Raw genomic sequence first — 11,988 nt, forward strand, 5'->3', positions numbered from 1 at the left:
CATGAAAAAAACCTTCCACTAGTTTTTTAGGTTTCTATTCTTTCCCTCGTATATTACTCGCTCATGTTATTTCTTTGGCCCCATCATCTTCAGGAGAAGCCCTAAATCCAAGAGGAGAGAAGTTCTAGAAGAAGAACAAGCCTCTGGAGACCGTTCCTAGAACCGGAGAATCTGATCAAGATATAAGAGTAGAACGTGATTTTCGTATTAACCATCTTGAATACATTGTTTCCATATGGGTTAGGTTCGAAAAAGGGGGATTTATACCTTGTTTTGTCGTCCCACGAGTTCCAACAAGTTTTCGCCTTCTTCGTTGGACACTTTCGAAACCTATCGCCACGAGCTTTCCAACGAGTCCAACGACACTAGATTCCGATCAAAAACAAAGAAACTAGAAGACTTTAAAGTTTTGTAAAATATCAGAGAAAAATCGCATTGGGAGAAAAACTCCCGTTATTCGTGAGCAAGGGCGGAGCCAGGGGGTCAAGTGGGGGCAATTGCCCACCCGGAAAAATCTCAAATTTTTTTTTATATAAAGCTTCCAAAATTCTAATACTACCCCTTGCCCCCATCAATTTTCCAGTTTTTGTGAAGAGGGGCAAACATCCTCCCGTTAAAATATTTAACCCTTTAAAGGCAAAAGCCAAATCTTGCTTCACCGATGCTATTTTTTAGGGATTTCTTCCAAACTTTCTAACGATTTTATGGGTTTTAATGATTTTAGCAGTTTGTTCCCACAATTTCCCCCTCTCTCCATCTCCCCTCTCTCTTGGTCTCTCAATCTCCATCTCAATTTGAGATTTTAATGCCCCCCTGGAAAAATCTCCGAAATTTTAATGTCCTTCCAATGCCCAACGGTATGCTCTCTCCCCGCTCTCTCAATCTCTATCTTATCCTCCTCAAGATCTCAAACGAACATCTATCTCTTGGTCTTTTGGTTTTAGGCTCTGCATATAGCCTTGTGACCCTTTTTTTTTTTTTTGGTGAGTAAGCTCGGGTTAGGCAAGACCTCGACCAGAATATATTAGCTAGCAAGAAGAAAATACATAAGGATCGAAAGGCTAATAAGCCAAGAGGCTAGCACCCAAAGGCTAGCATAAAAGGAAAGATTACATTCTAGCATAAATCATACTGACACTGTCTTTGAGAATAGAGTCCTGAAGCTCCGGAGTGATCACACTCATACACAAATCTTCTCCTTTTGCCGGGAAGCCTCTTTTGGAGAGGATATCGGCAGCAATATTTCCTTCCCTCCACACATGGGTGATTTTCCGGTTGTGGAATTTTTCAAGGAGATTGTGGATTTGGTGGACTCTGTTAATCTGGTTCCAGGGGCACTTTGCAGATTTCTTTACAATGTCAACTGCGTAAGAAGAGTCCGATTCAATCCAAATGCTATAAGAGCTATGGCGCAGGGCCAGGTCAATGCCATTTTTGATAGCAAGAAGCTCCAGCCCAAAAATCTCCTCCGGATCTGTGAGAAGAGAAAATATTGCTATACCAAACCCATCATTAATTCTGAGAATGCCCCAGAGAGTGATTGACCAGGGGGGTTTTGGATAATTAACATGGATTGAATCCCAACAGCTCTCGGAGGAAAACTCACCATCAGTAGTTGGTTTCCATATTGGAAAGTTTTTGTTTTGGTTGTTGAAGATGGAGTTTTTGAGAATTGCCATTTCCTCCCTCGGGGAGTGCTTTTCCAATCTAGGTTTCCAACCATTTCTATTATGAAGTTGCGAGAGAGAGTGGGCGGATGCCAAAGTGAGGTTTGCTCTGTGCCTTAAAAATTGATCGAGGGGGCCCTTTGGGTGCCAAGGTTGTAACCAAAAATCCACTTCCTCATCTTTGCCAACATTATAGCAAATGAACTTCTTAGCAGAGTCTCTCGCTCTCATGATACCTCTGACTCCCCAGGAAGCTCTAGCCGGCATTTTCATGGTCCAAAAATTTTGCCCTTTTATATATTTGGAGTGCACCCAAGAGGACCAAAGAGAGTCCGGCTTGTTAAACATGTTCCATAGACACTTGATCCCTAACGCTTGGTTCACCTCAACAAGCTTGCGGAGACCCAAGCCACCTTCCTCTTTTGGTTTACAGATGTCGCCCCAGCCAATGGAGTGAAATTTTCTTTTTTCCGGAGTGTCTCCCCAACAGTAATTGCTGAAGATTCTTTCAATGTTTTCCAGCACCCCTTTTGGATATTGAAAGTAGAGGACCAATATATCTGGAAAGCATTTAGCACAGATTTTCAATGTTCAACTCGGCCCGCTTGACTAAGATGCCTACTACTCCAACTTGAAATTTTTGCTTGAATTTTGGAGACCAGAGAAGAGCAATCTCTGATACTCAATCTGCTTGTGACCGGGGGGAGCCCAAGATACTTAATGGGGAATGAGCCTTCCTTGATGTTCATCAGCTGCAAAATGTTCTGCTTTGTCCTTGAATGCAGACCTGAGAAGAAAATTTCGCTTTTCTCCAGATTGGCTTCAAGGCCTGAGATCTTTGAAAACCTGCTGAGGCACTTGAGAATGCCTTTGGTTGACGTAATATCACCCTTTAGGAACACCATTAGATCATCTGCAAATAAGAGGTGAGTGATAGCAATGTCTGCATATAAAAGGGGTGGAAATGCGCTGTTTTTGGAGACTTTTATCAATAGTAATGGAGATCATTTCCATTGAAATACAAAACAATAGAGGAGAAAGGGGATCCCCCTGGCGCAGACCATTGGATGAAGAAAAGTAGCCTTTAGGGGATCCATTAAGAATGTCAGAGAAAAAAGGGTTGGAAATGCATGCTGATACCCAGTTCAGCCAAATGCTGTTAAATCCCAGTTTTTTCATAAAATCCAGGAGAGCACTTCTATTGACATTGTCAAAGGCTTTGGTGAGATCAATTTTGATGCACATTGCCGGATTGGGGGATGGAAGATGGAATTTATGGAGAATATCGGCATTAGGAGGATATTTTCTTGAATGTATCTGTCCTTAATGAAGGCTGATTGGTTTGGACTAATAAGGGAGTGGATTACCATTCTCAATCTAGAGGCCATAATTTTGGTTATGGTCTTGTACATGAAATTACATAAAGAAATGGGTCGATATTTGGATGGGGAAGAGGCATCAGCAGTTTTGGGGATAAGGGTAATGAAAGTGAAATTCACCTCTTTCAAGAGTTTTCCGTGAGTAAAGAAGTTTAGGACCGCTTTTGTGAAATCCTTACCAATGAGATACCAAAAGGATTGGAAGAATCGAGCAGTGAATCCATCAGGCCCCGGGGCTTTGTCTCTACTAGCCTTAAAAACCGCATCACGAATCTCTTCTGCAGTAACTTCTCTAGTTAGAGAAATTGAGTCCTCCGTAGAAAGCTTTCTAATCGGATTTGGGGTTTCTCTAAGCTGAACCTTTCCATTATTTAGAACTCTATGGAAGTAATTTACAAACAGATTGGAGATCTCAGCATGGTCTTCAGTTATAGATCCATCGTCCATCCTAGTTGCAAGGATACTATTCGAGTTGATTCGGGACTTGACTGCAGTGTGGAAGAACTTAGAATTCGAATCACCATGGTTGAGCCATTGGATTCGAGATTTTTGCTTGAGCAGAAATTCTTCTTTCATCGAATATTCAATCAGCTTACTTCGGAGGGAATTTTCTTCGTTGATCAGATTGCGGTTTGCAGGGTCAAGGGTCAGAGAATTCTGAACTTTTTTGAGCGAATTTTTAATAATGGGAGTTTCAATATCAATCCTGCCAAAAATACCTTCATTCCAATCTTTTAGATGCTTCTTTACTTCCTTTAGCTTCTGAGTGAAAGAAAACATGGGGTTACCAGAGACCTTAACAGCCCATGCCATTTCGACAGTGGAGTACAAAGAATTGTCCTGGAGCCACATGTTCATAAATTTGAAGGGTTTAGGGCCAAAACTGTTGTAGGCATTAAGAGATACTGTCATCTTGCAGTGATCTGAGATTCCAGGAGCTAGGATTTCAGCATGGGAGATTGGGTGGGAATGTAACTAGAGGTCATTTATCAGGTCCCTGTCCAATTTTGCATATTTCCTCTCCCCAGAGATGGCTCTGTTATTCCATGTGAGCTTATGCCCCACAGCTCTTAGATCTAACAGGCTGCAGTTCTGAATGGCACGAGTTGATGTCATCCATATTAGAAGGGTCAGCAGGGGCCCCTCCCTGCTTTTCCTCAGCATATCGCACTGTATTAAAATCACCAATGAGGATCCAGGGATCATTGATCCTTGACCCAAGCTCCTCGAGATCAGACCAGAGAGTTCTCCTAGAAATGTTATAATTATGAGCATAAATGGCAGTAAGCTTAAAAGTTTCTTTAGATTGGAGAATCAGCACCTCGGCATGAATCATCTGGCTTGATTCTTCTTTGACAGAGACTTTGACTACTTGGGGATTCCATAGAATCCAAATTCTGCCTTTGGTTACAGTGGAGTAGTTCCCATGGAAGCGCCATCCATCTGAAATTCCCATGGAATAGTCTTTAATTTTGTGACATTGGGCTTTGGTTTCTAATAAGCAACAGATAGGGAGATTATTTGATTTGATGAAGGCAGCAATCTCTTTTCTTTTCGAACTTGAACAAAGTCCCCTTATATTTCAGGCACCAACAATTTTCATTGACATGATGAACCTTTGGTTGTTTTTGGGGCTCCTGTAGAGTCAATTGTGTCCTGGTTTTGAGATAACCGGTTGGTGGCATGGTCTTGTGAATTTTGGACAACTTGGGGCAGAGAAGTAGATTGGGGTTTAGAGGATGCTTTAGCTGTAGCCATTGAGGGGATTGCATAGTGTGGGGACTTTGGTTTTGGTTCCGGTGAGGATTGGGATTCATGAATTTCAGAGTCAGGTGGGGGAGCATGAGGTTCAGAATTGGCAGTTTTCTCAGAGGGAAGAAGCCCATGTTCTGAGTCTTCCAGACCATCAAGGACACTGAAAGAATTTTGGGAGATGGAGCTGTGGTCACGACTGGGCCCTTTTTGAGCTTTTTCTTTTTGGACTGGAGGCGATTGAGTCTGAGGTTGAGCTTGGACATTTTGAGTTGGTGCTTCTTTTTGCTGAGATTTTTTAACCCATTCCTTTTTAGGAGGCAGATTTGGCTTGGTAGTCTGGGCAGTAAGGGGGCAGGTTGCCTGTGAGTGACCAAAATCTTCACAAGTTTGGCAGGCAATTGGTTTCCATTTGTACTCCACCTCTTAGATTTCGAGTCCCGTGGGGGTCTGGATTCTCACATGGTCTGGGAAGGATGCTGTGGCTGAGATGGAGACACAAACTCTAGCGAAAGTTAGTCTGGTTGACTCAGCAGTTTGAGTATCCATATACATGGGTTGACCAATGATACTTGCTAGCTTTCCTAGGCCTTTTGGAGTCCAGAACTTGAGGTCGAGGGCTGGAAACCGGATCCATATTTGTAGAGATGATAGCTTTTGCCATTTTAAAGGGCAACCTGGAGACCGACGCTGTAATATGAGGGCTCTTCCTCCATACGTAGTGATCGGTCCTTCCAAGATGCGGGTGCAGTCTTCTTCTAACAAAAATTTGAAGATGAGAAACGGATTTGGGAGAATAGTAAGCTGAAATTAATAGAACTCTATTCCAAAACACTAACAAAGCAAAGCCCTTGGACAAACGACAAACATCGATATCTCACATCTGACAAATAATCCCATGACTAGCACCACATAGAAAATAACATTTGGCATCTCATCTGCCTTTGAAAAGAGATTTAGGATAACATTTCTCTAAAAAACAAAAGGGTGTATACATTTTCCAAATGATGAAAACATGTTTCATCTATCTGGAGAGACTTTTTTATTAAGGGATAATTACATTTACACCCCCTCTAGTTTCTCACATATCCACTTCCACGCCTATAGTTTAAAACGTGACAAATACACCCTGTAGTTTCAATTTGTTTAAGGTTTGCCTCCTGAAGGTTCGTCCATAGATTGAAGGGCTAGGATGATCCGATGGAGCTGATTTTTTGGGCACACCCTATCTATGTCAGGACCCATCAAATGAACGCTTTGGATCATCCAAATAATGTGGGCCCATACCCGAATCCAAGCACTACCAAAAGCTTTGGATTCGGGTATGGGCCCACATTATTTGGATGATCCAAAGCGTTCATTTGATGGGCCCTGACATAGATAGGGTGTGCCCAAAAAATCAGCTCCATCGGATCATCCTAACCCTTCAATCTATGGACGAACCTTCAGCCGAGGGGGCAAACCTTAAACAAATTGAAACTACAGGGGGTGTATTTGTCACGTTTTAAACTATTGGGGTGGAAGTGGACGTGTCAGAAACTAGAGGGGGTGTAAATGTAATTATCCCTTTTATTAAATTAGAAGTATCTCTTTCAACTTTTCTACCTTCTCTTTTGATTAATAATATGTATGGTCTCCCTTGTCCTCTTACGATCTTTATCACATACTTCATTATCAAACATCACTCGTACAATATTAAATTCCATCAACCAATCCACTCATCTCCAACCACTCCAAAGACTTACTCTTTACTTTGTGAGTAAAATAATACAGCCTCCTTTGAATACTTTTGTATTATTATCTCAATTGAGATATATAAAATGTTTAGAAAAAAATTTAGGAAATATCCATATCATATTATTTTTTAATTTTTCATTAAAAAGGTAGGCAAATGATATATGCACTCCCTTAGGGCACTCGTTAGCAAAACCCTTCCTTTTTTTATTGAATTTGTTGGTGGATTGTTCTATGTGATATTTAAACCAAGTAACAAAATTTATTTTTTGTTGCAAGATACTTACATTGGGTCTCATATGATAGTTTCTTTGTTTTCACATTCCAGTTTCTTCCGTCCGGCCTTGGTTAGGCCTTTCTTGGACTCCTTGGAGGCATCCAATAAATGAAGTATGTAATTATGTATTCACTTATTGTGTTTAGACATCTTTCTAACATGAACAGTAAAGTTATATTTTTCATATCTTGTTTGCTTCCGATAATTTCTTTTAATATTTATACTGTTAGATCTAGGCAATCTCAATTGATAATCCAATTTTAGTAGATCTATGTATTTCAATTGATTTCTTTTAGTGAGGGCTTTAACATTAATAGAATTTAGCATTATTATCTCTGTAATGCAGGTTTTTGTATTTTCACGTTTAGGTTGTGTATCTCTAACCAATTAAAATGCTTTTCAAGCTCTCTAATACAGATTGATCTAAATGAACCCCCAAAAGAAATGTCAATTTTGTCAGATGATAATTTGGATTTAGGGGGAATGGACGAAGATGAGATTTTAAAAGAGAATGACCTTCTACCTTTTATTGGTCAGTGTTTTCTTAGTGAAGAAGAGGCCTACATTTTTTATAAAAATTATGTAAAGCGGCATGGGTTTTCAATTCGAAAAGGTCGATTTATTGCTAAAGATAGAGAACTAAGAAGGCGTGACTTCTTTTGCAACCGTGAAGGAAGACAACCATTAAAAATAGTGGAACCATTCAAAGAACAACGGAATAGAATCTCATCAAAATATGGATGCAAAGCTCATTTAAGAATTACTCTGGGACAGTCTTTCGATATTTTTCCAGAAGAATGGCATGTCACTCAATTTATTGAAAACCATAACCATGAATTGTTGACCCCTTTAGAAGTGCGTTTTCTTCCAGCAAATCGAACCATCACTAAAGATGATGAAGATTATATTCTCTTATTAAAAGAAGGGGGTCTTTCGGTGAGACAGATATTATGTGTTATGGAGTTAGAGAAAAACATCAAACATGGATATCTTTCATTTTTTCAAAAAGATATTCGTAACCTTTATGTCAAAGTTAAGAAAAACCATGCTGAGAATGATGTTATAGGTCTTTTACAATATTGCAAAGCTGCTACGGAAGAAAACCACAAGTTTCAATATGCATTCACAATAGATGAAGATAGAAAGTTAGAGCATGTGTTTTGGTCTCCCGCACATTGTTTTGATTGGTACAAAAAATATGGGGATGTAGTTGTTTTCGATACAACTTACAAGGTAAATGCCTATGAAATGCCATTTGGAATTCTTGTGGGTATTAACAATCATGGAAAGACAATACTATTTGGATGTGTACTTCTTCGCAATGAGACAACGAATGCTTTTCGTTGGTTAATGAAGGTAAGATTTTAGCTATATGGTAATATTTTTATTTGGTTATATAGTGTTGTTTTTTAATATGTTTTAGTTTGATTGCAGACTTTTATTTCTCTGATGAAGAAGCCACCAGAAACTATTTTGAGTGATCAAGATCCATGGATGACAGATGCAATTGCAAAAGAATTACCATTCACAAAACATAGCTTTTGCATATGGCATATTACCGCTAAATTTAGTGGTTGGTTCACCGGAATTCTTCGTAAACAATATTCAAAATGGTGTGCTGATTTTTACAAGTTATATAAGTTGGATAGACCTGAAGAATTTGAGCATCAATGGTATGAAGTGATTATGAAGTATAACATGCATCTCAACAAACATGTGAATGGTTTGTACCAAATCAAGCACTTTTGGGTACCCGCTTATCTTCGTACTCATTTCTTTGGCGGGATGATGACAACTGGAAGATCGGAAAGTATAAATGCATTTATCAAGCATTTTGTTAGTTCGCACACAAACTTGAGTCAATTTGTCAAACAGGTTAGTCGTTATCTATTAATTATTTTTTATATGAAATGCATGCGATTGTTTAATTCTTTTGATAAATAGTTGTTAAAGTTTTTTACATTATTAGAAAACTTCTAAACTAGTTCATGAATTAAATTTTCAGGTTGATCTTGCTATTGAGGATATTGAACAAGTGCAAATGCATGATACAATGTTGGAGACATATAGATGTTCTTCTTTAAGAACAAAGTCATCATTAGAAGAGCAAGCTTATGATGTTCTCACACCATTTGCTTTCAAAAAGTTTCAAGAGGAGTTTGGGAGAGCAACTCAATATTCGATAATTCAAGAGAATAGTAATGATTTTATGGTAAAGCATTATAAGGAGATAAATAGCCAAAAGCATATGATTTTTTGGGATGGTGAAACGACTACTTGTAGTTGTAAGCATTTTGAAATTTTGGGGGATAATTTGTCGCCATGTATTAAGTGTATTTCTTCATAAAGATTGTTACAGAATTCCACTTATGTACTTACCATAACGTTGGTGTCGTGAAGTATTACATAATGGAGAGGAAGTGCATATGTTGGATAAAGAAATCACATCAGATGGAGATGCTATATTGGATGGTAATGATGAAGCCAATGAAGATGATTTAGTTTATTGTCCTCCAATCTCAAAGACAAAAGACCGGCCTAAGAAGAAGAGAATGAGAGGTGGAAGGGAATTAGGAAAGCAAATCAAGACTTGTGGACTTTGCAAGCATGCTGGTCATAATGTTACAACATGTCCTGAAAAGGAAAATGTTGATTTGTCACAAGCACACGGAAGAAAGAAAAACAAATCAAAAGACTTAGGCTTAAATCCCGTGTTTAATTTGAAATTTTAAGAAAAGTGATTCTGTAAAAAAACTATGTACTCTTTTTATGTTATTGGATGTGTTTTGTCTCTTTTTGGTTAGATATAAAATCTTGGAATTTACTTTACTTTTGGCTAGATTTGTTTTATCTCTTTTTGGCGCGATGTGTTGTCTCCTCTTTTTATATTCTCTCTTATCTAGGCAAGTTTAAGGGTAACTAGTATTAAGGTCAATTCTCCTCTTTATATATATATATATATATATATATATATATATATATATAGAGAGAGAAAAGGGTTCCTAAGGGTGCCCTCATATAGCTTATATGAGGTGGCTCTTTAAAAACATAGGGGCCCCACATTGTTAGGATGATCCGAAGCATTCATTTGAAAGGCCACATCATAGATATGGTGTGTACAAAAAATCAGCTCCATTGGATCATCCTAACACCTCCAAAAGTAGGGGCAAAAATGGATAGACACATTTTGTCCACAAATCTGCCCATTTTTGCCCCCACTTTTGGAGGGGTTAGGATGATCCAATGGAGCTGATTTTTTGTACACACCCTATCTATGATGTGGCCTTTCAAATGAATGCTTCAGATCATCCTAACAATGTGGGGCCCCTATGTTTTTAAAGAGCCACCGCAGCTAAGCTTAGCTGAGGGCACCCGCAGGAACTGCAAGCTCATATATATATATATATATATATATATATATATATATATATATATATATATATATATATATGAGACTAGAGTTCCTAAGGTGTCACCTCATATAGCTTATATGAGGTGGCGCTTAAAAACATAAGGGGCCCACTTTGTTTGGATGATCCAAAGCATTCATTTGATAGGCCCTCACATAGATAGGGTGTGCCCAGAAAATTAACTTCATAGGATCATCCTAACCCTTCCATTTGTTGAGGTTGAAATGGATGGGTATAAACCTCCATAAATCTGCCCATTTTTAACCTCCATAAATGGAAGGGTTAGGATGATCCTATGTACCTGATTTTTTGTAGGCACCATATCCATCTAAGGGCCTTTCAAATGAGTGGTTTGGATCACCCAAAAAATATGAGCCCCTTATGTTTTGTGAGCGCCACCTCATATAAGCTATATGAGGTGACACCTTAGGAACTCTATTCTCATATATATATATATATATATATATATATATATATATATATATATATATATACAGAGAGAGAGAGAGAGAGAGAGAGAGAGAGAGAAAACGGTTCCTACACATATGTGTAGATAAGTTCTCTACACACTAGCTTAAAATACAGTGGGGGCCACATTATTTGGGTGATCCAAACCATTCATTTTTAAGGCCCTCACATAGATAGGGTGTCCATAAAAAATCAGATCCATAGGATCATCCTAACCATTCGAACTGTGGAGGCAAAAAATGGACTAATTTGTGAAGGTTTAAAGACATCCATTTTACTTCCACAAATCGTAGGGTTGGGATGATCCTATGGATCTGATTTTTTGTAGACACCCTATCTATGTGAGGGCCTTTAAAATGGATGGCTTGGATCACCCAAACAATGTGGGCCCCCACTGTATTTTAAGCTAGTGTGTAGAGAACCCTCTACACACATGTGTAGGAACCGTTTTCTCATATATATATATATATATATATATATATATATATATATATATATATATATATATATATATATATATATATATATATATATATATAGAGAAAACGGTTCCTACACATATGTGTAGATAAGTTATCTACACACTAGCTTAAAATACAGTGGGGGCCACATTATTTGGGTGATCCAAACCATTCATTTTTAAGGCCCTCACATAGATAGGGTGTCCACAAAAAATCAGATCCATAGGATCATCCTAACCATTCGAACTGTGGAGGCAAAAAATGGACTAATTTGTGAAGGTTTAAAGACATCCATTTTACCTCCACAAATCGTAGGGTTGGGATGATCCTATGGATCTGATTTTTTGTAGACACCCTATCTATATGAGGGCCTTTAAAATGGATGGCTTGGATCACCCAAACAATGTGGGCCCCCACTATATTTTAAGCTAGTGTGTAGAGAACTCTCTACACATATGTGTAGGAACCGTTTTCTCATATATATATATATATATATATATATATGAGGAAACTGGTAGTGAGCTTAAGCTCACCAAGCTTATGGTGAGCTAGCTTGCCCAATCACATGGGGGCCCACTTTGTTAGGATGATCCAAACCATTCATTTGAAAGTCCCTTACATAGATGGGGGGTGTACCAAAAATCAGCTCCATAGGATCATCTTAACCCCTCCATTTGTGGAGGACAAAAATGGACAGACACAAATCTGCCCCATTTTTGTCCTCCACAAATGGAGGGGTTAGGATGATCCTATGGAGCTGATTTTTGGTACACCCCCTATCTATGATAAGGCCTTGCAAATGAATGGTTTGGATCACTCCCCAAAATGTGGGACCCCATG

The 11,988-nt window shown here is 38.6% G+C and overlaps 2 protein-coding genes across 2 annotated transcripts; one reads left to right on the forward strand and one right to left on the reverse strand.

The window, feature by feature from the left end:
* Positions 1–998: 998 nt before the first annotated feature.
* Positions 999–5,636, reverse strand: LOC143851527 (uncharacterized). Its single transcript, XM_077360987.1, has 2 exons — positions 3,226–5,636; positions 999–2,580 (listed from the first exon to the last, which is right to left on the reverse strand). Exons 1-2 carry the CDS (start codon positions 3,956–3,958, stop codon positions 2,252–2,254), a joined length of 1,062 nt encoding a protein of 353 aa, XP_077217102.1. The 5' UTR covers positions 3,959–5,636; the 3' UTR covers positions 999–2,251.
* A 1,617-nt stretch (positions 5,637–7,253) lies between these two features.
* LOC143850279 (protein FAR1-RELATED SEQUENCE 11-like) lies at positions 7,254–9,541 on the forward strand. Its single transcript, XM_077359537.1, has 4 exons — positions 7,254–8,165; positions 8,244–8,684; positions 8,815–9,094; positions 9,210–9,541. Exons 1-4 carry the CDS (start codon positions 7,254–7,256, stop codon positions 9,539–9,541), a joined length of 1,965 nt encoding a protein of 654 aa, XP_077215652.1.
* Positions 9,542–11,988: the final 2,447 nt, after the last annotated feature.

This window comes from Tasmannia lanceolata, unplaced genomic scaffold (genome assembly GCF_043159265.1).
Source record: "Tasmannia lanceolata isolate RefF3 unplaced genomic scaffold, GAP_Taslan_0.1 ptg000018l, whole genome shotgun sequence".
NCBI classification, from domain to species: domain Eukaryota; kingdom Viridiplantae; phylum Streptophyta; class Magnoliopsida; order Canellales; family Winteraceae; genus Tasmannia; species Tasmannia lanceolata.